A 23,766-nucleotide genomic window follows, 5' to 3' on the forward strand; every position below is an offset into this window, starting at 1 on the left:
GGGATACAGCTACAACTACAGCTAGGCCATGGCACGCGTTCTGCTCTTGGTATTGGTGTTGTTTGAGAGTGTGTGCATGTGTGTGTGTGTGTGTGTGTGTGTCTCCCTAAACTAAAATTGAAAACCTGTCCCGCCAGCCACTCAACCAGTTGCGCATGCGTGCGCTTTGCTTAGCGCGGCTTTGCAGTCTGCCCAACCAGTCGGTTGGGTTTGGATGTGTTGCCCGCTCTTCCAGCTGCATTGCATGGCTGCAAAATAAAAGAAAAACTCATTTCAAGTAACGTCAAATTGAGCAAGCCAAACAAAGCCTTGACGAACGGCCTCAGGAGGCTGCCATAGAACCGCATATCCAGTTTCCGCAACCAGCAGCAGAGCAAGTGAGTTATTCAGCCACAAATTGTTTAAATGTTTGTGTATAAACAAAGCTTCGATGGTGCCGCTCGTTCGCATCATTGTCTTAGTTCGTTGCCTAAGTCTTTCGTTATGATTATTCAAAAATATGCATTGAGCGCAAAAAGCGTGGGCGAAATCTAAGAAATACCTATGAATGTTGATTATTATTTATGCACGCTTTCCATTTTTGTTTTTATTTTAGTCTGTTACTAATTTCTAATTTAGAAGATGTTGTCCAGCAAAAGCGGCAGCCTAAGTTCGCTGGACGCGCTGCCCAAACAATTCGTGCTGTCCATGAAGAAACTCTTCGACATTCTGGATGATAAGCAGAGCGGCTATGTGCGCTTTGCGGACATTGAGAAGGGCTGGCAGGACGATGGGTCCAAGGGTCTGCCTCAAGGTGTGCTGGATTCGCTGCGTCGCGTGACGCCGCCTAGCGGTCTGTTATCCTTCGAACGTTTCTGTGCGGGACTGAAGCTGTGCCTGTTGCGCAATCAGCAGCAGCAGACGCAGCATTTGCAGCAGCTACAAATCCACGATAAGGTGACCAAGCCGCCGCGACCGCCGTCAGCGCCACAGCTGCTCGGTCTGGGTCTGGGTCTGGACGGCAGTGCGCCCACAGCAAAAGTGCGTCCACGATCGCAGATCAGTCCCGAGCTGGAGCTCGAAGTGGATTACGGTACGCCAGCGCCGCCGCCAAAGCCACCGCGTCAATCCGCAGGAGCTGCTCCGTTAGCCAAGGCAGACATACGCAATGCGCTGCAGAACTGGCAGCTGAGCCTCATGCACAGCGAGCAGAAGAGCTTGAAGACTGCACGCGAGCAATTCGAGCATCGCGGCTCTGCCGATGGCGGCTCGTCCTCCACCTCGGCCACGGACTATACTATGGGAGCATTGACGCTGGCGCAGCCACCCAAAAAATCGAATAATAAGCGACGAGAGTCACGGAGGCACACCTTGCAGCATGGCATTGACTACAATATGCTGAAGCGACTGAAGCATTTGGAGGAGCAGCGAGAGTTGCTGCTCTTCGGCCTAGATGGCGTGGAGAAGGCGCGCGATTTCTATATGCAGCAGGTGCTCAATGTCCAGGAGCAGATTAAGTACTTTGGGCGTTTAGGCACACGATTTGTAAGTAGCATAACTGTATACACATTAATACATATAAATGAGATCTGGTTGCTTCACAGGAGCAATGGTCAGAGCTGCAGCAGGAGAGACTTAACTATCAGCGCGCTCGCGTACTGGAAGCCAATCGCAGCTTAGCCCTGTTGACAGAGACCTGGGAGCATGGCGGCTATCCGCTGCACATCAATCTCGCCTTACCGCGCAACTCCCTGCAGCACTTCAATTGCAAGTCATACGCCTCCAACGATGCAGAGATCTACGAACAGCACCAGCAGCAACAACAGCACACGCCATTTCACAGCTTGCGAAATATGTCGAACTTTGTGCTGAGCCAGCCTTCACCTGTGAGTCAATCCTCTGCGGGCCTGGGCGATGCGGATGTTGTCTACTAAAATTAATTATGAATAGCAAAAACACTGAAAAGACTTTGTAAATAATTTGCATATGTATTAAAATGCGTAACAAATCATTGGGCACCACTATTGACGAACTATTGTGGATTGGGAAAGCGTCTCATGTATTTGTTTAACTGTTTGTAGTTCAGATTGTTGCCGGGTTGCACAATGCCCTGGTTGACCGTCTGTTTCGCCTCGAACTTGCGATCCATGTAGAATTTGTAGCATTTCTGAAATTGACTAATCTCCTTGTGGCAGTACTTCTCCACGAACTCGTTGTCCTTGAGGCAGGCAAACAGCACACCCATCTCCTGCAGGCATGCGACATCGGAGCCAGAGTCTGCCTTGCCGCTGACCGTGTTCTTCAGGCGCAGCGGCAGTATCTCCTGAAATGGCACATCCTTTTCGTTTTGTGGCTTGCGCCCACGTGCCGCATAGAGTGCTCCTGGGATACGCATCTGCAAATGAATATATTTAATCACCTTTTCTTTCAGTATTTACAATTTTATTTTAATTCACCGTGTTTTTCGCCGTTTGTCTGCCGCTGCAATCAGCTGTTCGCTGTTACGTCAAAAGCGAATGCGCGCGCTTACCAACACAGGAAATAAATAGTAGCTAGTTTCACATTACTCAACACTAGTCCCATGTCACTCCGATCGACTTAAAATTTACACAAATAAAGAAATACATATGGTAGAAATAAACAATACAACAAATCATGGATGCCGTTGATGACAACCACCAGGCGCCGCATCTAGCCGACTTCGCCGGCAACAATGAGGCGGACCGAGAACAGATCGATGCCGCAGCAATTGTGAATGATGCAAAAATCGCAACAACTGGTGCTGGTGTGTGGGAACGTCAGCTCTTTCGGTTTCATCCATACCATGGCTCCAACATACGCTTAGATGACGATGCAACAGTCGCCTTTCGACGCACTAGCTTCGCCGATGCTCTCACCTTCTCCGAGCGACCGCTGGTAAGCATTGTTAATCTCTATGTATCTACATGGGATGTATATGTGTGTGTCTGTGAGTGTAGTATGTGTGTGTGTGTGTGTGCAAGTGTATCAAACCGTGAATGTTAATTGATTAATTCCGTGCAGGCGCCCGGCGAAATATTTCTAGTGGAGATTGAAAAAATCGAACGGGGATGGTCGGGACACATGCGACTGGGCCTGACGGAGCTGACACCAAACGTGATTGGCATGCGGAGCGAAGGATTGCCGCACTTTGCGTTGCCTGACTTGGCCAATTTAGGAAACAGCTGGATATATCCGATCTCAAAATTTGAAATGAATCAACGTCAAGAGCAAGCCGGCGAAAATGTCGATTTTATAGCCAATGAGCCGCCCCAACGTGAGTAAAAGTGAGATCCCCAATAGCCCTGGATCATTGCTCAATTGCTTTAATCCTTAGGTAATCTACTTGGCGATGCAACGCATGTGCGTACGCCGCGTGGCCTACTGCCCAAGAGACTGTTGCGTCCATCGATGGACAATGGAAACTCGGATATACTGCTCACAGACAGAGGCTCGCGCATTGGCATCATGTATGTGCCGACAGAGACCGATGCATCCAAAGGCGAATTACACTTCATTATTAATGGCGTGGACAAGGGCCCAGTGTCAAAGGAAATACCATTAAATAGGTCACCTTTGTACGTTGTTATTGATGTTTATGGCACGACAAAGCAAATACGCATCATACAACTGGAAGGCAGTGAGTAATCAGATTCCATTTATAATTAGATTCGTTCATTTGAACTGGTTACTTTTCTTTTGTTTCTGTAGTACTGTCCTTGCAAAGTGCTTGTCGCAATGTTATACTGGAGCACATCGCAACCGGCTCCATTGCGCGGCTGCCACTGCCCGAGAGCATTAAGCGCTTCTTATTGCGTCGAGATTAGGAACTGAGACAAAGCGCACACACTCACACATAAAAAGAAAAGGAAGCAAAACACACACTTTATGTAATAGAGTGTGTGCTGTTGCTCTGTACTGTTGTGCATCAGCGTGCGTCGTGATAGCCTGTTTACCCATTTATATATATTTTATACGCATATTGTAGACAGTTGAAGTTGAAGCTGTCGTTCAGTGACATTTCATTCCTCACATGCGCCGTTGGCGCTCTCGACGTTACCTGCCCGCCCCCCTCAAAAAGGCGGCTTTTGATCGGAGAGGCAAAATAGTTACTGTCATAGTCTGTCATCATCTCCATCTCTAGTTGCATCTCGTCGACGGCGTCGATGGTGGATGTGTCAAGAAATTTGTATTTTCATTCTGTAGATATAGCTTATAATATTTTGGTTACGTGATACCAGTTCTTTATATTTATATTTTATATACGTAGATTATGTTTAAAAGCATCACATGAATTTTACTCAATGTTAAAGAACCGCCCCTTCCCCCAGCACCTTTAAATGCGTACATACCTTTAAATATGTACAAAGCGCGCTTTGCTTTGAAGTGAAAAGACAAAAGTTGAAAGTGAAAGAAGATTTGAATTAAAAAACCAGCTACTACTAACCCCTCCCCACCCCCACCCCCTTCCATAAAAAAAAGGAAAAGAGAAAGCAAGTAGAAAATCAAACCTATGCACCGATCTGCCTTTAATGCCGTTTCGGTCCACCCCAGGGCGATTTCCGTTTCCGTTATTGTACCTTTAAGAATATTGTTGCTACATGTAATATAAGATATAATTACAATATTGTAGTATGTAAATGCTATGTAATACTACGACGTAATAGGTTAAGATATAAAAGTGTATGTGCAGTGTATGTAATAAAGACATAAAATAATAGAATTTAATTGTATGTGTATTGATAAAATAAAAATAATGAAAATGATCATTTTTATATAAGTTTACTTACTGAAGGGAAAGTGTAGATAGTCTATCCATACTGTTTAGAATCGATCCAAATATTAAAATATTGCTTAGAGAACAAAAAGTTTGTTGCTGAAAAATTGAAACCACTTTGAATGTGAAATTTTTAGTGCCAATCGAAATTCGTTGTCTTTTCGAATTCACAGGAGTATATTGCTCCGAAATTGGTCTGTATTGACTCGAAATATTCGTATTTGAAAATATACATTTTAATTTATGCATCCTGCAGTAAATTCCAAGCCCAAGAATATGCTATCTTTTCTCAATAATCAGACTATGCTTTGACTTTTGATATGCGGAAAAGTATGCTGTAAAATATATTTTTTGGTTTTGCCTGCAAATAAATCGCAATGAAACAGTTACAGTTTACATTTATATACTATAAAAAAAAAAAAACAAAAATAAACGAACAGCTATATCTCGGGTAAATAAAATAATTTATTTACCCAAGATAGTCTAATAAAAGTGTTTGTTAAAAACTTATTAACTTGACCAAGGAAACGCCAGCTAATGCCGGCTACTAAATAACATATATTGATATTAATAACTGAAGCTACTTGGAGCGATTCTCAGCTAGTTTGGCCTTGAAGAGTGCCTTCAGCTCCTCGGCACCCTCCTCGTTGGTGGCCTTGTAGTAGGGCAGCTCCGAAAGTTTCTTTAGCCAGGCGTGCACCTTGGGAAACTTGAACTCATCAATGTGCGCAACATCGTTCCCGGATGTCACGGTTGCCACACAGCAAAAGTCGGCAATGGTCAGCTCGTTGCCGCACAAGTATGTCTGATCCTTGAGAAAGCCCTCCAGTATCTCATAGCACTTCTGGACATAGGCTATCTTATCAACGGAACAGTCAGTGGAGCCAAAGTAGAGCACTGGTTCATAGAGGAAACGCAAACGGGCGAACAAATGGCCAGAGTCCAGGTGGAGGCGGGCATCTACATTGGCGCGTTTGACCAAGTCCTTGGGGTACAGTGACTCATGTTCCTTGCCGTATTTCTCCACCAAATAGGCGCATATGGCATGCGAGTCTATGATGGTAGCATCGCCATCGATCAATGTGGGAATCGTGTGCTGAGGATTCAATTTCAGAAACTCTGGCGTCAGATGTTCACCTTTCAATAGGTTAATTGGGCTACAAAACAAAGACAATTCATTAATTGGCCAAATGCATTGGGTGTGGGCTGCACTTACCGCAGTTCAAGTTCAAGTCCAATTGCCTTGGCCGTCAGCATGACAGCGCGCGAGGGCGGGCTCAGTGTGGCGTAATAGAGGGCTGGCTTCGACATGGCTCGCACTGCAAGTCATTTAAATAATATTAGATTAAAGCACGCCTATTAATAAACACCTATCATATCTGGTTGTGCGATAAGCCCATCGTATGTTTACTTTACTTACACATCTACACAGACAGTAGTACCTGCCCTATGCCTACAAATACATATGTACATATGTAAAAGCCTTGTCTCCGTGAGCCCCCCTATAGCTGATAACACAATATCAGGAGTGCACACAGTGAAAGTTCTGTTTAATGCACAGGTGCACCTTTTAGTCGACCTCTGTGTGCAGGCTGTTTATTATATATAAATACCTGTACAAAGCTATGTACAGGTGTATCGGTGTGGGATCTGACCGGCACTCGCTTGATATACAAGCACTATTATATACAAACATAGTGAATTCGCAGCGCAGCACAAACAATATAAATGTAATTAGTAGGGGGACAAACTCACATACACGCACGCTTACACTTATATAGGTATATACAGATGCATATGGATGGCGATATGACACATTCACAAACTAATAGGAAAAATACTGCCAGATCGCGTCTTGTTTGTTGTTTTAAAGTCACACACATCGACATTGCCGGCAAATCGTTTTTGTAGCACTTTAATGTTTATGTGTGCGTGAGTGTGTGTGTTTGTGTGCGTGTGATTGTCGTGAGAACAGCGCTAATAAACAAGTCGTGTATAATTTCCTATAGGAGTTCCCTCTCAGCATGTTGCTTTGTAGATTTTGCGCATCCAAATCCATTTGCACTAATATACTTACATAATTTGTATTTATTTATATGCTAGACGCAACAAGTTACTTTTCTATGACCGCTCGCGCCGAACTCGGAAACGTGACTGAAAAATCGAAACGTAAAATATACGAGCGAAGAGCGCTCACTGAACGAAACCAGAGAGCGGGAGTAGAACAGTTCGTTAGAGCTCCGAGCTCTAAGCTCTGAGCTAGGAGCTCAGATCTCGGATATGATTGTATTAGTGAGCGAGAGGCGTTTAATATATTGCTCTTGGTTTATTCATAGAGTTTTGGTGTACATACATATGCGCAAACGCGTTATTTGAAGCACGTTAACGAGTATGTCGATTACATTTAAACTATTAAATATGATATAATGAATATAATACCAGCATTTTCAGTTTGTTTTAGACAATCAAAGTATCTGCAGTGTAAACACTATGGAATATATATGTATATATATATATATATATATATATGTATAGATACACGACTATTGCAATGTTGTAGTCACCAAATGACCTATAAGAATTGAAAGCATGCGTATTTTACAGTTTAGAAAGTTGCTTTAAAACGCAGTATAGTATAGCTGTACTAGTTAGTATATAGCCGTTTAATGCGAGCATGCACATCGCTTATGTCGAGATTGTTCGTATGCAACATCACATTAATAACTGTTTTTGGTTAGCCAAATGATTCAGTTATCGAGTATGCTCCGCTTGAGGGCCTCCTCCAGATCGGCGTCATAGCTCTCGGGCTTCGAATAGTCCGCTGCAAACTTTTCATTATTTTTTTTGGTCAGGGATTCCTGGTTCTTCTTGGTGGTACCGCTGCCACTGCCATTCAGTTTGCCCTTGTTTGCATTGCTGTCGTTGAGCGATTTGCCAAAGTCGTTGGAGAAGTTGTGTGCATCGAACGCATCAAACTTGGCAAAATTAGTATCCAACGTGGTTGAGTTTGCAGGCTTAACAGATCCAAAGTTGTCCTCGAAGTTATCATTGAATGCATCAAAGAGCTTGGCGTCCGATTTCTTTGTTGTTGTCGTTGTCGTACTCTGAACGGCGAAAGCATCAAACGCGGACACATTCGAGTTGACCTTAGTATGTTCGTTGTTTTTCGAGCTGATTGAGTTAAAGTTGTTGTCATTGAAATTGTCATTAAATGCATTGAAAAAGGAATCGTTGAGTTTGTTCAGATTTGCTTTGGTGGTTCCCTTTGTCGCTTCGCCAACCTCTGCAGGTTTCTCCAGCGCAAAGTCGTCAAAGTCAGCAAAAGCATCCAGTGCTTTCGGATTCGATGTGGCCGACTTTTGCGAAGGTGCGGGACTGGCATTCAGATTGAATGCATCAAACTGATGCATCAATTCGCTGCTGAGGGGTGTGGCCGTCTTTGATTTGTTATTGTTGTTCACGGTCTTCGGGGGGAGCTCATCTGAAAATCAAATGGTATGATTAATGTGGACGAAGTTGATTTATAAACGGCTGCGGCACATACCCTCCGAGCTGAAGTCCTCGGCAAAGTTCTTCTTGCTCGCTTCCCCTGCAGACGTGCTCTCATCATCATCTGCAAAGGGATCTTTGATATTGAAGGGATCCTCGTAGCGATAGTCCTTGAAGGGGTCATCGTTAAAGTCGGTTGGCCCTTGTATTATAGGCACTGGAGTGGCAGCCGGCTTGCTGATACTGCTGACATTGGTGCCGCCAAATGCATCAATAAGACCAGCCAAAGATGCTGATCCGGTTCCCGTTGCCGTTCCCGTTGTGCCCTGTGTCTGCAGCGGTGTATTGGAACGCGACAAATGTTGGTTATTTGTGCTGACTGCTGTGGGGGCTGATGCGGATGCTAATGCAGATAATAATGTCAATGTTGATGTCGATGCCGATGTCAATGCCGTTGCCGATGCCGATGCCGATGTCGATGCTGATGCTGATGCCGATGATGTCGATAGCAGTGTGTGGGTGGAGGCTTGTGGGTGCAGGGTTGGCAGTGTTGGTGTACTAGTGCTGGCTGCCTTACCCTGGCTTTGAGGGTCATCAAACAGCGAGAAGCTATCGAGCAGCGTGGTATTAGGCGCCGGTATGGGCGTGGTGGTGTTTGGATTACCGATTGGAATGTTTTTTAGCTGTGTCAGTGGATGTGGGAAATGAGCAAACAAATCGTTGTGTTTTTGTGAGTAGAAGGAAAAAATAAATACAAATCAAATTAATTTACAAAAAAGAAGAGAGAAAATAAACTATTAAGTCAATGAATTAGACAATTATTACCAAATATTGGCAAATTAAAACCGAATACCATAAATTATAATAAAATGAAAAACTTTAAGCTTTTATATATATAGGATAATATATATACTCGGGTGTAGCTGCTGTGGAGAAGATAAGTAGGGGAAGGAGACCTGCATGAAACAAAGCTGATATAACCGGATGCGACAAAAATGTTTCTTTATTCTCTCATTATGGTTATATTTTTGTTTATCATAACTCAATTGTTATATGCATTATTATTATAATTATTATTATTATTATTAATGATGTCGAACATATTTAGATATTTTTGTTGTTTAATAATGCAAAACTTGATGGTGTTACACGTTAGTTTGGGTACCCATTATATGTATAAGTATTTATGTATTGAACATTAAAATCAATGTACGGGAAGCTTTAGGTTTCGGTATGTGAACAGTTTCGTGGTTGTATATAGTACTAAATATATATATAATTTCCATGTATATATATATATTGTATGCATGTCTCTCAAAACAAATATCGTAACATATTGTACAAACAAGAGTCTGATGTGGGACTAGATTATCTATGATTTATCGTTAACCAATTATCCAGAGTGCATACGAAAAACAATTGTTATTCGATCCTATGGCTCCTACTACACCTAGTCGATGGCAACGCGTCTTTTAAAAGTATTAACAATTTGATTCTATAATCGGCTGATTCTATATAGCTTTCGGTTGGAATGCAATTCGAGTACACGAGCAATTGATGCAACTTCCATTTGTGGAAAATTATTTAATCAATAGTAAAGCAATCATCTTGGAAGTTACAGGCTAATGAAATTCGAGCTATATATGTATGTATATTAATGGTGGATCATAGGCTGTATATATGCAATTAAATATGTGTATGTATGTATGTGTGTGTCTTGTGTAATTGCTATAAACTTTAGTATTATATGCAGAAACAACAACAATTTGCATTTAAATTCCTTAATTGAGTTATATATGAATCTATCAATCATTTCGAGACTAGCATTTCATCCAAACTAAACGGTTCGGCGTGCATTTAAGAATTTCTGAAATATGCTCCATAATAGTATGCAATGTATATATGATTATTTGGTCTTTAAACGAAAGCAAATCTCAAGTAAATATGATTTAAATACAATAATGCACAACATTTCATAGTGTGGCGACGTTAGTTAAATTTAAACTTTAAACACTTTGACTACATTAAACACGACATAACTTTACTTTTTGGTTTCGTTTTGTTTTGCTTTTGTTTTTGATATATCAATTGATTGATTTCAGATTCGAATTGAATTTAGTACATTTATCTAATTAGGCATGAAAACTGCGAGTATGCTGAACGGCCGGCCATGTGTGTAATACAAATACGAATATTCAGCCGGATCGAACTCTGATATATGGGTCCTATATGCAATGTCTATATAGTATACGCAATTAGGTTTTGTACGCTTCAAATTTGTTGCTAGGCTCAACTGCTGACTGAGTTTGTGTCTATCTGTGTGTGTCGTGTTAATATTATATTATATATATATATGTATATATAAACTGTATACATATATATTTATATGAATTTATTGAAATATGATTATTATTATTAAGATGTTCACTGAAAATAGAGAATTGCAAGAGATGAAAGCAAATAGTTAGTTTCGTACGGGCAGCAGAGTTAAGGCAATGTGTTTAAGGATCGAATATGTACCTCTTGCATTTGCATTATTGCCCAAATCAATAAGCAATATAACTACTGTCGAATTAGTAAATTAAAACTTCTACTTAAACCAAAAATAAAATGTTCGAGTGCAGAATGTTTTTTATTTGTTAAGGGTTTTCGTTTAGGTGAATCAAAGAATAAGTTAACACAACTACAAATAATTTAAGGGTGGGTTAGTGATAATAATTAATAACGAAAATAATCGAATCGTAGTAAAATATTAATATATATATGCATACATAATGCCATGTTAATGCAAACAAAAACTTAACATTGTGTGAAAACAATTTCAACTATTTAACAAAATAATAGTTGCGGCGGTGCGATGTGCATGCATTACCACCGATCCCAACGTACATTAAACTTGCTACCAACCTTATTGTCAAAATCGTCAAAGTCAGCAAATCCTCCGCCTCCACCGCCGCCGCCAGCGCCAAAGCCGCCGGTAGGCTATAAATTTGAGAGTATTTGTTAGCCTGTCAAATAATTTACTATACTGCTTAAATTAATTTACCTGTGCTGCGCGTGGTGGAGCTGGTCGAGGTGGTGGAACCTTGGATTTCTTTGGTGGCAAAGCTGGACTAGGTGATTCTGGTCGGGGTGGCGGGCCAGAACGTTGCGCATTGGGACTAAGCACCTGACCCTGACCCGTGGGCGCGTGCAGCGCCGCAAACGGATCACTGCCAAAATCATCTTTGCCAGGCTGCGTATACAATAAATATTTTTAATCGAATCTTACAAATTAGCATGAAGTGCTCACCTCTGGCGTTATGGCATTTGATTTGTTTGCACCGAACGCATCGCCACCAAATGGATCGCGTTGCGTTTGTCCAAATCCGCTAGCGCTGCTCTGGCCAAATGCATCGAAGCCACTGTCAAAGCCAGAGCTCATATTGAAGCTGTCATCAAAGCCGCCGATAGCGGGCGTGGGTTTGCTGCTAGCCTGCCCGCTGAAGGGATCGTTGTCAAAGCCATTGGTAGCATTATTAGCAGCACCGCTGTTGTTCTCCTGGAATGGATCATCTTTGGGCATTTCGACTTCTTTCTGCAGTACTTTGCGGGCATCATCAAAGTCTGGCTCGATTTTCAATTGATATTCCGAGACAAGTTCAGCATTTTGATTCTCCATGGCAGCACGACAAATTAGCAATGCATCCGTCATCTGTCGCTGTGTTTCCATCAGCTGGGTGACCATCGAGCGCACCTAAAATCAACAATACATTGGTTAAAGCTGCAAATATATACATATTTTAAGAGTCTATTTATAAATAATTACAGAACTAATCTGCAGCTGTGTATTCTGCAGATGTTTTGTTAGCTTCGATAGCTCTCTATTGTTGTTGTCGTATTCCTTTTGTAGCGCTGATTCCTCATCCTTGAGTTTCTGCAGCTCCGAGCGCTTGGCATTCAATTCGCCCTCCTGTTCGTTGATGGTCTCTTCTTGCTTGTGACACTGATCCCGTATCTTGGTCACCTACAAACAGAACAATCATGCGTTAAATATAGTGCCACTACTCTTCATTTCTTGTAAAATAAAAATAAATTAAACATAAACACAACACAGAAACATAACACACAAACATAAAGCACAAACGATAATAAATAAACAAACCTGATTGCTGGTGCGGGTTATGTCAAGACTTACAGAGGCCAACACGGCCAGATTTTGGGTAACCTTAACGTTACGTATGGTAATATAATGTTTTAAGTGCATTCACCAGTTTAGTATGTATAATTTGGGTAAAATAATTGCGTACCAATTTGTGTTAACAGTGGAGGAACATAAATAATAAAGAAAAGGGAAATGGAAATCATTCAAATTAAACCCAATGAAAATCAAAGTCACATATTAAGGAAAGCAGTTAAACCCAATATTCAAGCTATTTAAGATCAATTTCAGATCATGCAACGATAACTACTTGAGCCTGCAGATCATCGAGACGTTTTTGTGCCTCGCCACGTTGATTCTCCAGCTGCTTTAGCGTAGCCGTCAAGGTATCCAATTCGCTCTGCAACAAATCGAATTCCATTATAAGAAGCTCTATATATACATACGTATGTGGTGTTCTATGAGTTACCGACCTGTAGGCTTCGCACTTCACCATTCTTGATACGCACATCGGCCTCTTTTTGTGCGATTTCCGTTTCTAGGGCACGGCGCTCGCGTGCCAGTTCTTCGATCTCTTTGGATATCATCTCCAACTCGGGGTTTGAGTATGTCGGCTTTGTCTCCTGCGGCTGCACTTCCACACCAGACACAATTGAACGCATTGACGGTGGCACCATATTAGCCGTTAGCACTTGAGGCGGATCAACGCCACGCTGTTTACGCTCCACAAGCCACATGGCCAACGCGAATTGCTCCACGGTCAGCTTGCCCGATTGATTGGTGTCGCACAGTGCCCTGTTAAAGAAATAATGGATAAATATATTAATTTGAGATCTTTTGGAAACTACATTGCGCTGCTTACCAAATGTCTGCGAGAGTGCGTTGTGGTATACCCGATTTAATGAATATGTCTTTCACTTCGAGTCCAGAAACCAAGCCATCCTTGTCCAAATCGGATTGTCGGAATATTTCCTCAAATCTTAGTAGTTCGACTGGACTGACCACCCAATCAGCGTTGGCCGTCACCGACGGTGGTGCTCCAATGGGTATCAGTGGATCAGTTTGTATCAGTGGCTGTACGCTAACTGCTCCCACTGGTGGAATGCGTGTCATGGGCGGCACAGCAACTGGCAATGGTGGTATAGCTGCCGGCGGCGCAATATCTTTAGGAAAGTTGGCCACAAAGCCACCATCGCCAAAGCCCTCACCACTGGGCGCGCGTGGCATTGGAGCATTAACACCAGCAACAGCTGGTGGCGGTGGCATCGCAGGCTTGGGTGCCTTTCGAAGTTCTGGTGGCAACACACTGGGCACTGTGCGTTTCTGGAGTGTCTGATAAACGAGATGCATTGCGACAATAAACTCGTGCTTATCCAGATTGCCATCCTTGTCCTGATCAGCAAGATCCCAGATAGTGCCCAGTATGCTCATGGGCAGCTTAGAATCCATCAACACGCCTTTTACTTTGTTGCCTGGTAGCATGCCGTTCTGCGGATTTAGCGATTCAAACAGTTGCTCATACTTGAGTCGATCGATGACACTGATACTCCAGTCCCCACTTGGGGCACCTGCGCCGGCAACTGGCACCGTCTGTATGCGAGTAGGTAGGGCCTTTGGTATTTCACCCTGGAAAGCATGTGACACAGATTAGGTATTGGTTTTTCTTCGCTGGCAGTTGTGTAACAATTTTACCACTTTCGGTGGATTCACCGTATCCATGTAGATGTTGTTCATATTGGCCACCTGGCCCGCCTGAGAGAGTGACACTAGTTTGAGAGCAACAAAAAATCCTGGCTTGTCCAGGAAACCCTTGCCATTCGGATCGGATAGATCCCAAATGCGGCTGAGCACCACATCGCTTAAGCCTGACTTCTTCAAGAACTTAGCGGCCGTCATGGCCTCAATGGCACCAGTGCCCTTTGGGTCAATCTATAAAAATAAAAATTGGGCACAAGCGCGCAAAAAAATCAATAAGGGGGTTGTTAGTCACCCGCCGCACACAAATTCCAGCGTACGATTCGTCGTTACCTGTTTGTAGTACGCCTCATAGACGAGGTTGTGCTTGCCGCACACTTTAGTAAAATCCAAATTCATATTGCCACCGATTTGTGTATATTGTGTGCACACTTCGATCTCAAATAGTATGCAGAAAAGCCACGGAATTTGCCTCTCTGCCTCTGCGTTGTTTTAAGCGTAAGCGCTGTTATCACTATCACAAAATCGATTTTTTTCTCTCTTATTGGCGTAAGGGTAAGCGAGGGCGGAACTCGCTTTTATAATGTGTGTGCGGTTGTACGGTGGCCACGCTCCTTAATTTTTAAGCGCCGCGAGTTGCACGTACAACTTGAACAGTTATAGTGTTGCAATTGAGCACATTACGGCTTCAATTTTATTACACACATGAAATTTAATTTTTTGCTTTTGCCTTTTTCAGCATCGGCCTCTAACTAGTGTTGGGCAGCGTCTTTACACCATTAGGCAACTCGTTTACTAACCCTGATACCAGGGCTGCAAGCCATACAGTTTGAGGCGAATTGCATTAAATAAAAATACAAGCCTAACGAACCAAATATTTAAAAATATGTTTACAAGATTTTATAGATTTAATTATATATATTAATCGTTTTTGTGTTTAACTTGTTAACTACTAGGTGCAGTCATCTACAAATACATATATAGGTATACATAATTAAAGTAATCGTATTCGACAGTTGGTTGCTCCGCATTGACAATAAAGCACTTTGCCAGGTACCACGCCCACCTCGTAGTTGTAATTCCAAGTCAGTTCGGTGCCGGAGCGTATGTGGTTGGCCGAGAAGAAAGCCACCCAGGGAAAACGTAGATCGTGCGTGTCCACGAACACGTTCTGCACAAACAAATTTGGCGCACACGAATGCTGCAAAATAATTAAATATGCGTTTAGCTAAAGATTATGGCAGCGAGCGTTACGCATGCACTCACATTAAAGTAGCGCCCCAAATTGCCAGTTGTTTTGGCATCCATTATGTAGGGTGCCTCATCTCTGCCAAAAAGTCGACGCACCGAGTTCTCTCGGACTGTTTCGTCCAGGTCTGCATTCGGATTGAAGTTAATCACAGCCCTCTCCTGTGAGTCCTGCTCCGTGGATTGGGTGGAGTGGCTGCGGGAGACTCGTAGTTTATCCTTTTTGCGAGGTTGATAATACTTAGCGGGCATGAAATCTGCATCATCCTCAGGATCTGGCACATAAGTGTCTTCTTCCTCTTCCGCCGGTGAGTGCTCAACATCCGATTCGTAGCCCTCTTTCAACTGCTCGGCCACCTCAATGTAGTCCAAATCGGCGAAATACTCGTCACCAGCATCCAATCCACCTTCGTTGGCCATAGTTTCGGTTAGCAAGTGGCCGGCGTAAATGCAAATGAATGCACCTTTCGGTATATCATTGACGCAGCGCAGACCCCAGCCTCGATTCGAGGTTTTGAACACCTGCAGCTTCATTTCTAGCGAATGTTGGACCACCCGGTTTAAGCAGTTCTTTTTGCATTTACAACGCGAGTTACATTCATAAATTCCAGTGGGCACATGCTCGTGGAGACGCTTGTATTGATAGCCAATCTCTTCGATCGGCTTGTTGGGATTGCAGTAGCGGACACCTGCAATTGTCAGCTGCCAGCAGGCGCATTTTGATTTGTCCTGAAAGGAAGGCAATTAGTTGGTTTCTGGGAAGGAAGCTCAGGCCTACTTACCGAGCAATCATCCTCACAATCGCAGCCCACCAGGAACTCCTCGTCGAGATTAAGATGCACACCTTCTGTCGGTATGCGCTGTTTGGCATAAGTACATGGCGGTGGCAATGTATTGTCATAATAGTTAACGAGTGGTATAGCCATTTTTTCTTGACCCTTCGAAATGTCTGCTTCTTTAACAATAGTGGGATCTATGGAGTACTCCGCCAGACAACGTAGATCAGGTGTAAAATCAAAGTTTTCCACGTTTAGCACATTATCGGTGGCACGCAGATATCTGTGCACTTCGGCCAGATTACGAAAACTCTTGCCACAAGGCCCGCGATAGACCACATTGCGCTTGGCCTTCTGCTTAAATACTAAACGTTCCCAACCAGAGAGCAATGGCTTGGCCAACGGACTGTAGCTATCCAGGCGATGAACGATCTTGAACAGACAGGCCGGCGTACATTCATGTGGCGTATACATCTTAGGTGGCAGATTGCGTTTGGCGGTGAAATACACGACGTGGCCCTTGGGTCGATTTTCGTCATCCACATAGATTGTGGAGTTGTTCAAATGTCGAACAGTATTCCGGGCTGCAGCTGCAGCAGCAGCATTGGAAGCACTTGCTGCAGCTGATGACGATGATGACATATTTACGTTCTGTGGTGCGGAGCTGCTCTTCCGGGCAATGGCGCGCATTTGCTGGTTAACCTGCCTGCTGCTTGTCTCCATTTCCTTGGTGTAGCGTATGAAGGGCTCGGTGCGCTTAATAGAGAATGACAATAATTATAATTAATATGAGTAGCAGTCTTCAATATATAGGTAAACTCACGCGTGGAACACGATGCTGTTGCATGGCATTGGCGCTATTTAAGGCGTTCTGCGTTTCTTTGAAGACGGGGCCTAGACGTAGCGAACCGCGATAGATCCACTCAGTATGATTCTTGTCATCGTCGAACTGCATCTGCACCAGACTGCAATCAATGTCAATCACTCGCGCATACAACCAGGTGCCATTGGATTCAGTGTTCATATTCTGGCCACGGGTGCACTGCACCATAGGTCTATCCACAGAATATTTCTCCACATATTTTTGTATAAAGTCACGTGAGCCTGGATGCACATCCTCCCACACTTTTTCTGACGCCATGCAAACCAAGCGCACATCGTTGTGCTGCACATACTGTGTGTAGCCGTCATCGTAAAATATTAGATATCTAAAGCGATTGGCCTGCTTCAAGGGTTCTGCTATGATGCCCGGATAGAAGGCGCTGGGAACGACACCTTTTTCTTTGCCGCGCGACAGAGTGCTGCCATTGAAGTAGGCTATAACACGAGTCCCTGTTGACAAATGAAAGTAAATATTAGAAAGTCTCAGATATAATATATGTATATATATAGGTATCTCACCTATCGTTAGGCGTACTGGGGGCGGCTCAAAGTAGGCCAAATGTTTAGCCGTTACCGTTTTAACCATTTGATATGGCGTATTCAGATATTTAATCTTATAGCTTTTAATTACGTTGCCGCCCACCGTAGAGCTCTCCGTGAACTCAATCACTTTGACTGAGACCCAACTGGCAATTGCTTTGTTCTTCACAGCATAGTAGGTCTCGTTCAGCTGAATGGGCGGACGTTCTATCTCACCAGCGGGTGGCACTTGCTGCAAAATATAATGCATATATATAGAAATTAATATTTAATTATTTCTTCGCTGCACTCACTACATAATCGTTCATGTTGTGGTACAGGTCAAGTGGCGGCAAATGCTTGTGAACCACTTGACATGAACTGTACAGAGCAAAGTGCATCTTGTCTGCCATATTTTGCAGCTTGCAAAGCTCGTCATTGACCATCTCGATTTCCTGTCCTATGCGCTGCGATTTGGCCTGAAGTATGCTCTTCGACCAAGCCATTTGGTCGTCCAGATCCACTCGGTTTATAACAGATTTTATTGCATCCTCTAACTCGTTCTCAATTAGCTGCAAATCATTCGCTGAGAACTCGGGCTTGCCTGCGCTTGGAATATAAGATGTCAGATTTTTTTTATAAAGATATATGTTCACACTTACTCTGCTCATCATCGTCTTCCTCCTCATCACTACTGTCCAGTGCTACAAAGTCCGCATGATTCTGGTTGAAGCTACGCAGCAGCAGCGGTTGCTTGGCCACTAAGTGACCCGCATAGTCCTAAATTTGTCAGTATATATTAGATATCTTGTTTCACATTTATGTTGAACTACCCACCTCATACATGTCCATGGCTGTGTCATAGCAACCCATGCATATGTACTGTCTCTTATGGGCCTTTCTAGGCACCTTGTAGTAGTTGAGAGCTGCCAAGCTAGCGCGCACGTATTGCTTGTGCAGCTTTTCGCAATTGCAGTTGATGCAATCCTTCTTGTAGTAGATTTCGTTATCCTCCTCATAGTCAACGGATTCTTTCGAGTCACCCTCGGGTTTTGTTTCTTTATAATCCTCTTCGTGTAGCTTGACTAAAATGCTACTTTCGACTTCTTGACTAGGCTCTGTTTTCATGGGCTCATCTTGAAGGGATTCTTTTTGTGCATTGCTTGATTCATCGGCTTGCTGTGGCTCCTCAGCAACTGTCATCAATTGGGGTGCAATCGGTTCCTTTTCTACAGTTGTGCTTTTTGTTGGCATAGCTGAATCGAACTTAGCGCCTACTATGGTGGCATCTTCTGTATTTGTTTTTGATTCTGTGATGTGCTCGGTGATAATTCGCTTATCTTCACTTTCTTCTTTGTCTTTGCTATCTATGTCAGGATTACTATTAGCACTCTCTTTATCGTCCGTTTTGGAATCGGTTTCCTCCTCATTGTTGCCTTCCGTATTCCTCGGACTGCTGATCAGCTCAATGCTGCTGTCGCTATCCGACTTACTGTCTTTTATATTATCTGTTTCGGATGGTTCTTTTAATGCGGGACTTTCAATTAATTCAATGCTGCTATCCAAGTCATCTTCGGTCGACTTAGGTGCATCAGTAGAATCTATTAGAGGGCCAACGCATTCCTTAACTGCATCACTTTCGTCCGTTGAGCCTTTGGTATTTTTATCTGCGCCTTCCAACTGCTCGGAAATTGGGCTACTGATTAGTTCAATGCTGCTATCCAAATCAGTTTCAATCGGTTTGGTCGAATCAAGCTTCATGATTGATGATTCTTCTGTTTTTTCTGATGTCATTTCGGCGATGTTCTTGTCCTGTTCAGTAGCATCTGACTTCTCCGATTCTTTAGATTCGGAGGTCGTATTCGATGGCTCATCGTGATCATCTTCATCCAAAGACATTTTCTCTTCGCCTTCTGCCTTTTCCCCTTGCTCTGCTTTTGCTTCTTTCACTGTGCTTGCCTTTCCAGCCGGCAAAGCCGTTGCCTCAATCGAAGGATCAACTGCTGCTGCATCGTCGTTTTCTGAGCAGTCTACTGCTGCAGACTCCGATTCCATGCTGTATTTTACAGTTATACAAGTTTTGTTTATCCAACACAAAAGTTTTTAAAGTTGTTTAAACAATTTTGCAAAAAAGAGCAAGAGCAGCAATTGCAACAGTGCTGCACAATTCTTACCCTTACTTTTTAGGGTGTTTACCAGCACTACTCAAGCAAAAAGAAGCATGATATACCATTCACAATAATTCAAGTAACTTGCGCTCGAAAATTTAAACAAATCATTTTTCAGATGTTCATGGCATTTATTTCGTTTTCACATACGTTTCGGCTAATCTACTGTTGGATAATGACGGGCTTGTAGCCGTTCTCATCAGCGGTGTAGGTGACCTTGATGACCTTGCCTTCCCTCGACACGTACTCGTATGATCCCTTAACAAGAATGGTGTGAGGGTCCTTCAAAACACCATCCTGTTGGACATTGCTGCCATCAGAAGTTGCCCATTCGTATTTGAAACTATCGGGATTCACTTCGTTATACTCCTTGACAGTAACCGGAACATCGGCGAAAGCAAGAGCCAAGAAGCAAGCGAAGACAATCTGCAGGCATTTTAAGTATGTATTATAACAAAATTTCTAATTATCATCAATATTGATACTAACCACGAATTTCATGTTGAAGGATATTTGGTTGTCGGTTAGCAGACTGCGAAACAGAACTAATGAAAGCTACGATCCCGCTACGTTTTTATACACATCCGAAAGTCAGATGACATTTAGCAACTTGCCTAACAACTTGCATAAATTAAAACAAACTTGATCTGTTTTAATTAGCTAAAAATTTTCGGTGCAGCCAGTTAGAGAATATTTCCTATGCAATTGAGTTATTTATCTTGCCAGGCTTTTGTTAATATATGTATCTATATAGAATAGCTAAATGTTTTGTCCCCTGTCAGAGAAGAAATCATTTTAATTAAATTTCCATATGGTTTTTTTCTATCATTTCTGTTGGATTATAATTAGTTTCCTTAATTTTATTTAAAAAAAAAATTTAATAAAAATTTAATAAAATAAACAATACAATACAAACAACATATGTACATATGAACAATGAATAAGTTATTAATTATCAAAAACCCTAATTAAATCACGTTAATATTTGCATAATGTTTATATAATTCAACCGGTTGGTTTGTTTAGCAATTCTTTCATTTTACAAATGCACTGGTCATATTAGACAGCTCAGTATCAGGTTTGAAATAAATAAAATATGTTTAACAAGGTACTAATATGTTTAAGAACAAAATACATATGAAAGCCACATCAGCGCCAATTGTGATAACACATGATAAAACAAGTTTATTAAATTAAGATCAAAAAATTTAAAGTTTCCGCGATTATTTGCTTTTTGTATGCTTCAGGAAGAAGAGGAAGCATGTAAATTAGCCATTCACAGGGAATGCTAACGCTTCACACGTGCTGAAGTTGTTTTAGTGTTCTTGAGAATTGTTTTTGTATTAATAAAAACAGAGCGCAATGGCCGGTAATGACGGCGACTCCGAATCTGGCAGTGATTACGACGTGGAGGTGTATGTAAAGCCCAAGAGAGTCCGGCGGACAGTCAATGATGACTCCGCTGATCTGTTGGGGAATTTCGATGACGAGAAACGTAAGGAGATTTTCGAGGGTACTTATGTGGACAAAGAGACTTCAAAAAATCCAAGCGATTCGGAAAGTAGCGATGACGACGAAGCTAAACTAGAGGAGGAGAATGACGAAAATGTGGATCAAGCCGCCAATGGTGCAGGAGCCGAGAGTGAGGCCTCCGAGTCAGAGGAAGAGCCCCACGAGGATGGGCACATAAGCACGGCTCAATTAAATAGCTTGCTTCGTGGTGCAGCTAAGGTGAACAGACACGTACTCTATGTAACAAATCTGAACTTCGAAACGACCAAGGACGACCTGGAGTCGCACTTTTCAGTGGCTGGTGCAGTCAAATCCATACGCATCCCTAAAAAGCGTCGTGGAGGCTTTGCCTTTGTGGAAATGGAAGACTTAATGGGTTTCAAGCAAGGTTTTCGGCTGCACAATTCAGAGCTGCAGGGAAGAAAAATCAAGGTGCAAATATCGGAGGCAGGCAAAAAGAAGTCAGCCAACAAGAAGAACATTATCAAACAGAAGAATCGCAAGCTGGCCGAGATGCGTAACGAGCAGAAGACATTCACAAAGAGCGGAAAGTTCTACGACAAGGATTTGAAGAAGGAAAAGGCTAAGGATTTGTTGGCGCGCAAGCGCTGGCGCAAGCCCAAACCGAAAATGTAAATACTTAGTTGAAGACTCGTAATTAAAATATTATAACTTAATTATTAAATAATTATTTAACAATTGTGTACATTCTTAACTATTGCCAACGCACTATGTAAAAGTTGCGCTTACCAACGCGCAATAAGGATACGCCATTACGGAGAATGTGAATGCCGGTTGTTATAACTTCTGCAATATTCTGCACACGCTTTTGGTTAATGTAGAAGCCCCCAGCACTGATGATACGAACGGCATCAGCTAGAAGACAATAATTTAGTTACATAAACTTGCATTTTATGTTCTCAATTAACTTACATTCTGTTGGGAAGCACTTCGCTTTCATGGCCAGTTGTAGTATGGACATGCCCGGTTCGGTCAGTAAATCAACGACAGTAGCTCCCTGAAATGTTTGTTTGATTTCAGCATAGTTCAACTCGGCCAGGCCGTCCACGTTGCCCTTGTAGAGCGCATTGGTAACGCGCTCCGCTTGCTTTAATCCATGCTCTGTGAAGAAAAATAATATTAGAGATATATAAAAAAAGCAAATCTACTTATATCTACCGCCATGAACCAGCAAGGTGACATCTTCAGCCAGCAGGGTCTGGGCTTTACGTTTCTCTGGCTCTTTGGCATGCTCGCGCATCAGTTGGTCGACCTCGGCCAGTGGTATGAAGGTGAATAGTTTCAAGAGCTTCTCCACCTCGGAGTCGGGCATACGCAAAAAGAATTGATACAGTGCAAAAGGCGATGTCTTATTTTCATCTAGCCATACTGCATTCCCCGCAGATTTGCCAAACTTATCACCCTCCTCATTCGTAACTATGGGCAGAGTCAAGCCAAAGACTTCACGATTGCGCTCCACACGGCTTATCAATTCGTGACCTGTCATTAGATTGCCCATTTGATCGGAGCCGCCCATCTGGAAGCAACAGTTGTGCTTACGCAGTAAATGTAGCCAATCGTAGGCCTGGAAGATTTGATACGTAAACTCTGTGAAGCTCATCCCATCCTCCGATTCCAAACGCGTTTGGACGGAGGATCGCGACAGCATTGATCCCATGCGAAAATGTCGACCCATGTTGGCAATGAAGTCGATCAAATTAAGATTCGCATACCACTCGGCATTGTTAACAATTCTATTTAATTATTATATATTTTATATTATTAAAAAACTGAATTTTTAAATAAGAATATGTTACTCACGTAAGTGGCGCCAGTTGAGACTTGTTGTTTCGTGTATCCCAAAGGCAATCCTCATGGTTTTTGAATACTCGACGCAATTGTCCCTCAATGGCTTGCAAATTTGTTTCTATCACAGACTGCCCCAGCTGATTGCGCTCCGTTTTACGTCCACTCGGATCACCAATAAGACCAGTGGCTCCTCCAACAAGCGCAATCGGTTTGTGACCGGCTCGCTGGCAGTGCAAGAGGCCCATTATCACAAGCAAGTTTCCGACATGCAGGCTGTCCGCAGTGGGATCAAACCCAGCATAAATGCTTTGTGATGATTTCGTGAAGAGCTGCTTTATCCTTGGTCTATAACAAAATAAATTTTTATACAATATTTTAGCATTTGATAATTTACATTTTAACATACGCTGCTGTGTCCGGGAAAATGCTCTGAAAGAAGCCTCGATCTGACAGCTCCAGCAGGTTTTTGTGTGTGAAATTACGCTTAAAATTGCAGCAGCTGCTGTGCAGCGGCTGTAGCATACGGAGTTTTAATGAAAACATTATGCAAAACTTATCATTGATATAAAGTAATGTTGCACCAGCAAATGGAACTTGAGGTTATGCGAAATGTTTGGCTACTCACAGCTACAGCTGATTGGCAACAGCTGTTGCACTGTTGCTTTGAGTTACAAGTTGGTATTTTTTAGCAGTGTGACGTCACCGCCGTACATTTATCACTGCAAATATGGCGTTGTTCTCTTATACGACCGT

The 23,766-nt window shown here is 42.7% G+C and overlaps 9 protein-coding genes across 13 annotated transcripts; 3 read left to right on the top strand and 6 right to left on the bottom strand.

The window, feature by feature from the left end:
* Positions 1 to 91: 91 nt before the first annotated feature.
* Positions 92 to 1,990, top strand: LOC108615998 (suppressor APC domain-containing protein 2). Of its 2 annotated transcripts, none has more exons than XM_018010908.2 (3): positions 92 to 377; positions 619 to 1,524; positions 1,584 to 1,990. In XM_018010908.2, the coding sequence occupies exons 2-3, from the start codon at positions 622 to 624 to the stop codon at positions 1,911 to 1,913; spliced, it is 1,233 nt and encodes a 410-aa protein (XP_017866397.1). In that variant the 5' UTR covers positions 92 to 377; positions 619 to 621; the 3' UTR covers positions 1,914 to 1,990. The 2 variants fall into 2 exon arrangements, with proteins under 2 accessions (XP_017866397.1, XP_089327367.1); XM_089471241.1 differs by having other exon boundaries at positions 94 to 377; positions 596 to 1,524.
* On the bottom strand, positions 1,948 to 2,577 carry LOC108616005 (small ribosomal subunit protein mS37). Its single transcript, XM_018010915.2, has 2 exons — positions 2,436 to 2,577; positions 1,948 to 2,374 (listed from the first exon to the last, which is right to left on the bottom strand). Exon 2 carries the CDS (start codon positions 2,372 to 2,374, stop codon positions 2,012 to 2,014), a length of 363 nt encoding a protein of 120 aa, XP_017866404.1. The 5' UTR covers positions 2,436 to 2,577; the 3' UTR covers positions 1,948 to 2,011.
* Positions 2,578 to 2,634: 57 nt separating this feature from the next.
* Positions 2,635 to 4,283, top strand: LOC108615999 (neuralized-like protein 2). The gene is made up of 4 exons (XM_018010910.2): positions 2,635 to 2,895; positions 3,022 to 3,274; positions 3,335 to 3,637; positions 3,709 to 4,283. The coding sequence occupies exons 1-4, from the start codon at positions 2,635 to 2,637 to the stop codon at positions 3,822 to 3,824; spliced, it is 933 nt and encodes a 310-aa protein (XP_017866399.1). The 3' UTR covers positions 3,825 to 4,283.
* Positions 4,284 to 5,081: 798 nt separating this feature from the next.
* On the bottom strand, positions 5,082 to 7,003 carry GstE12 (Glutathione S transferase E12). The gene is made up of 3 exons (XM_018010913.2): positions 6,852 to 7,003; positions 5,991 to 6,093; positions 5,082 to 5,931 (listed from the first exon to the last, which is right to left on the bottom strand). Exons 2-3 carry the CDS (start codon positions 6,083 to 6,085, stop codon positions 5,355 to 5,357), a joined length of 672 nt encoding a protein of 223 aa, XP_017866402.1. The 5' UTR covers positions 6,086 to 6,093; positions 6,852 to 7,003; the 3' UTR covers positions 5,082 to 5,354.
* Positions 7,004 to 7,080: 77 nt separating this feature from the next.
* Positions 7,081 to 14,858, bottom strand: Eps-15 (Epidermal growth factor receptor pathway substrate 15). Of its 4 annotated transcripts, none has more exons than XM_089471238.1 (12): positions 14,433 to 14,858; positions 14,097 to 14,333; positions 13,267 to 14,030; positions 12,878 to 13,199; positions 12,715 to 12,804; positions 12,408 to 12,470; positions 12,072 to 12,269; positions 11,556 to 11,999; positions 11,310 to 11,498; positions 11,171 to 11,245; positions 8,319 to 8,595; positions 7,081 to 8,255 (listed from the first exon to the last, which is right to left on the bottom strand). In XM_089471238.1, exons 1-12 carry the CDS (start codon positions 14,496 to 14,498, stop codon positions 7,522 to 7,524), a joined length of 3,459 nt encoding a protein of 1,152 aa, XP_089327364.1. In that variant the 5' UTR covers positions 14,499 to 14,858; the 3' UTR covers positions 7,081 to 7,521. The 4 variants fall into 4 exon arrangements, with proteins under 4 accessions (XP_089327364.1, XP_017866388.1, XP_089327365.1 ...); XM_018010899.2 differs by having other exon boundaries at positions 8,319 to 8,946; XM_089471239.1 differs by lacking the exon at positions 12,408 to 12,470.
* A 126-nt stretch (positions 14,859 to 14,984) lies between these two features.
* egg (SET domain bifurcated histone lysine methyltransferase eggless) lies at positions 14,985 to 19,715 on the bottom strand. Its single transcript, XM_018010898.2, has 8 exons — positions 18,362 to 19,715; positions 18,187 to 18,304; positions 17,839 to 18,128; positions 17,525 to 17,777; positions 16,947 to 17,455; positions 16,130 to 16,879; positions 15,366 to 16,076; positions 14,985 to 15,300 (listed from the first exon to the last, which is right to left on the bottom strand). Exons 1-8 carry the CDS (start codon positions 19,577 to 19,579, stop codon positions 15,094 to 15,096), a joined length of 4,056 nt encoding a protein of 1,351 aa, XP_017866387.1. The 5' UTR covers positions 19,580 to 19,715; the 3' UTR covers positions 14,985 to 15,093.
* An 87-nt stretch (positions 19,716 to 19,802) lies between these two features.
* Positions 19,803 to 20,342, bottom strand: Lcp9 (Larval cuticle protein 9). Its single transcript, XM_018010916.2, has 2 exons — positions 20,182 to 20,342; positions 19,803 to 20,118 (listed from the first exon to the last, which is right to left on the bottom strand). Exons 1-2 carry the CDS (start codon positions 20,191 to 20,193, stop codon positions 19,855 to 19,857), a joined length of 276 nt encoding a protein of 91 aa, XP_017866405.1. The 5' UTR covers positions 20,194 to 20,342; the 3' UTR covers positions 19,803 to 19,854.
* Positions 20,343 to 20,937: 595 nt separating this feature from the next.
* On the top strand, positions 20,938 to 21,895 carry LOC108616001 (uncharacterized). The gene has a single exon (XM_018010912.2). The coding sequence runs from the start codon at positions 21,055 to 21,057 to the stop codon at positions 21,838 to 21,840; it is 786 nt and encodes a 261-aa protein (XP_017866401.1). The 5' UTR covers positions 20,938 to 21,054; the 3' UTR covers positions 21,841 to 21,895.
* Positions 21,863 to 23,706, bottom strand: TyrRS-m (Tyrosine--tRNA ligase, mitochondrial). The gene is made up of 5 exons (XM_018010902.2): positions 23,420 to 23,706; positions 23,026 to 23,358; positions 22,384 to 22,958; positions 22,138 to 22,326; positions 21,863 to 22,080 (listed from the first exon to the last, which is right to left on the bottom strand). Exons 1-5 carry the CDS (start codon positions 23,554 to 23,556, stop codon positions 21,920 to 21,922), a joined length of 1,395 nt encoding a protein of 464 aa, XP_017866391.1. The 5' UTR covers positions 23,557 to 23,706; the 3' UTR covers positions 21,863 to 21,919.
* Between the last annotated feature and the right edge of the window lie 60 nt (positions 23,707 to 23,766).

The sequence above is a fragment of the Drosophila arizonae genome, chromosome 5 (genome assembly GCF_054131065.1).
Source record: "Drosophila arizonae isolate 15081-1271.41 chromosome 5, UAZ_ARI_1.0, whole genome shotgun sequence".
NCBI classification, from domain to species: domain Eukaryota; kingdom Metazoa; phylum Arthropoda; class Insecta; order Diptera; family Drosophilidae; genus Drosophila; species Drosophila arizonae.

Bases quoted from the DNA above. Each gene is read 5' to 3' on its own strand.
- LOC108615998 (XM_018010908.2), top strand. From the start codon at position 622: ATGTTGTCCAGCAAAAGCGGCAGCCTAAGTTCGCTGGACGCGCTGCCC. The intron at 1,525-1,583 runs GTAAGTAGCATA...GTTGCTTCACAG, and splicing joins GGCGTTTAGGCACACGATTT to GAGCAATGGTCAGAGCTGCA.
- LOC108616005 (XM_018010915.2), bottom strand. From the start codon at position 2,374: ATGCGTATCCCAGGAGCACTCTATGCGGCACGTGGGCGCAAGCCACAA.
- LOC108615999 (XM_018010910.2), top strand. From the start codon at position 2,635: ATGGATGCCGTTGATGACAACCACCAGGCGCCGCATCTAGCCGACTTC. The intron at 2,896-3,021 runs GTAAGCATTGTT...AATTCCGTGCAG, and splicing joins CCTTCTCCGAGCGACCGCTG to GCGCCCGGCGAAATATTTCT. The intron at 3,275-3,334 runs GTGAGTAAAAGT...TTTAATCCTTAG, and splicing joins AGCCAATGAGCCGCCCCAAC to GTAATCTACTTGGCGATGCA.
- GstE12 (XM_018010913.2), bottom strand. From the start codon at position 6,085: ATGTCGAAGCCAGCCCTCTATTACGCCACACTGAGCCCGCCCTCGCGC. The intron at 5,932-5,990 runs GTAAGTGCAGCC...TTTGTTTTGTAG, and splicing joins GGACTTGAACTTGAACTGCG to CCCAATTAACCTATTGAAAG.
- Eps-15 (XM_018010899.2), bottom strand. From the start codon at position 14,498: ATGAATTTGGATTTTACTAAAGTGTGCGGCAAGCACAACCTCGTCTAT. The intron at 14,334-14,432 runs GTAACGACGAAT...TTATTTTTATAG, and splicing joins ATGAGGCGTACTACAAACAG to ATTGACCCAAAGGGCACTGG. The intron at 8,947-11,170 runs GTTGGTAGCAAG...CCACTGACACAG, and splicing joins TTGACGATTTTGACAATAAG to CTAAAAAACATTCCAATCGG.
- egg (XM_018010898.2), bottom strand. From the start codon at position 19,579: ATGGAATCGGAGTCTGCAGCAGTAGACTGCTCAGAAAACGACGATGCA. The intron at 18,305-18,361 runs GTGGGTAGTTCA...TGACAAATTTAG, and splicing joins CAGCCATGGACATGTATGAG to GACTATGCGGGTCACTTAGT. The intron at 16,880-16,946 runs GTGAGTTTACCT...TTCTCTATTAAG, and splicing joins AACAGCATCGTGTTCCACGC to CGCACCGAGCCCTTCATACG.
- LOC108616001 (XM_018010912.2), top strand. From the start codon at position 21,055: ATGGCCGGTAATGACGGCGACTCCGAATCTGGCAGTGATTACGACGTG.
- TyrRS-m (XM_018010902.2), bottom strand. From the start codon at position 23,556: ATGTTTTCATTAAAACTCCGTATGCTACAGCCGCTGCACAGCAGCTGC. The intron at 22,959-23,025 runs GTGAGTAACATA...ATAATTAAATAG, and splicing joins TCTCAACTGGCGCCACTTAC to AATTGTTAACAATGCCGAGT. The intron at 22,327-22,383 runs GTAGATATAAGT...TTTTCTTCACAG, and splicing joins CACCTTGCTGGTTCATGGCG to AGCATGGATTAAAGCAAGCG.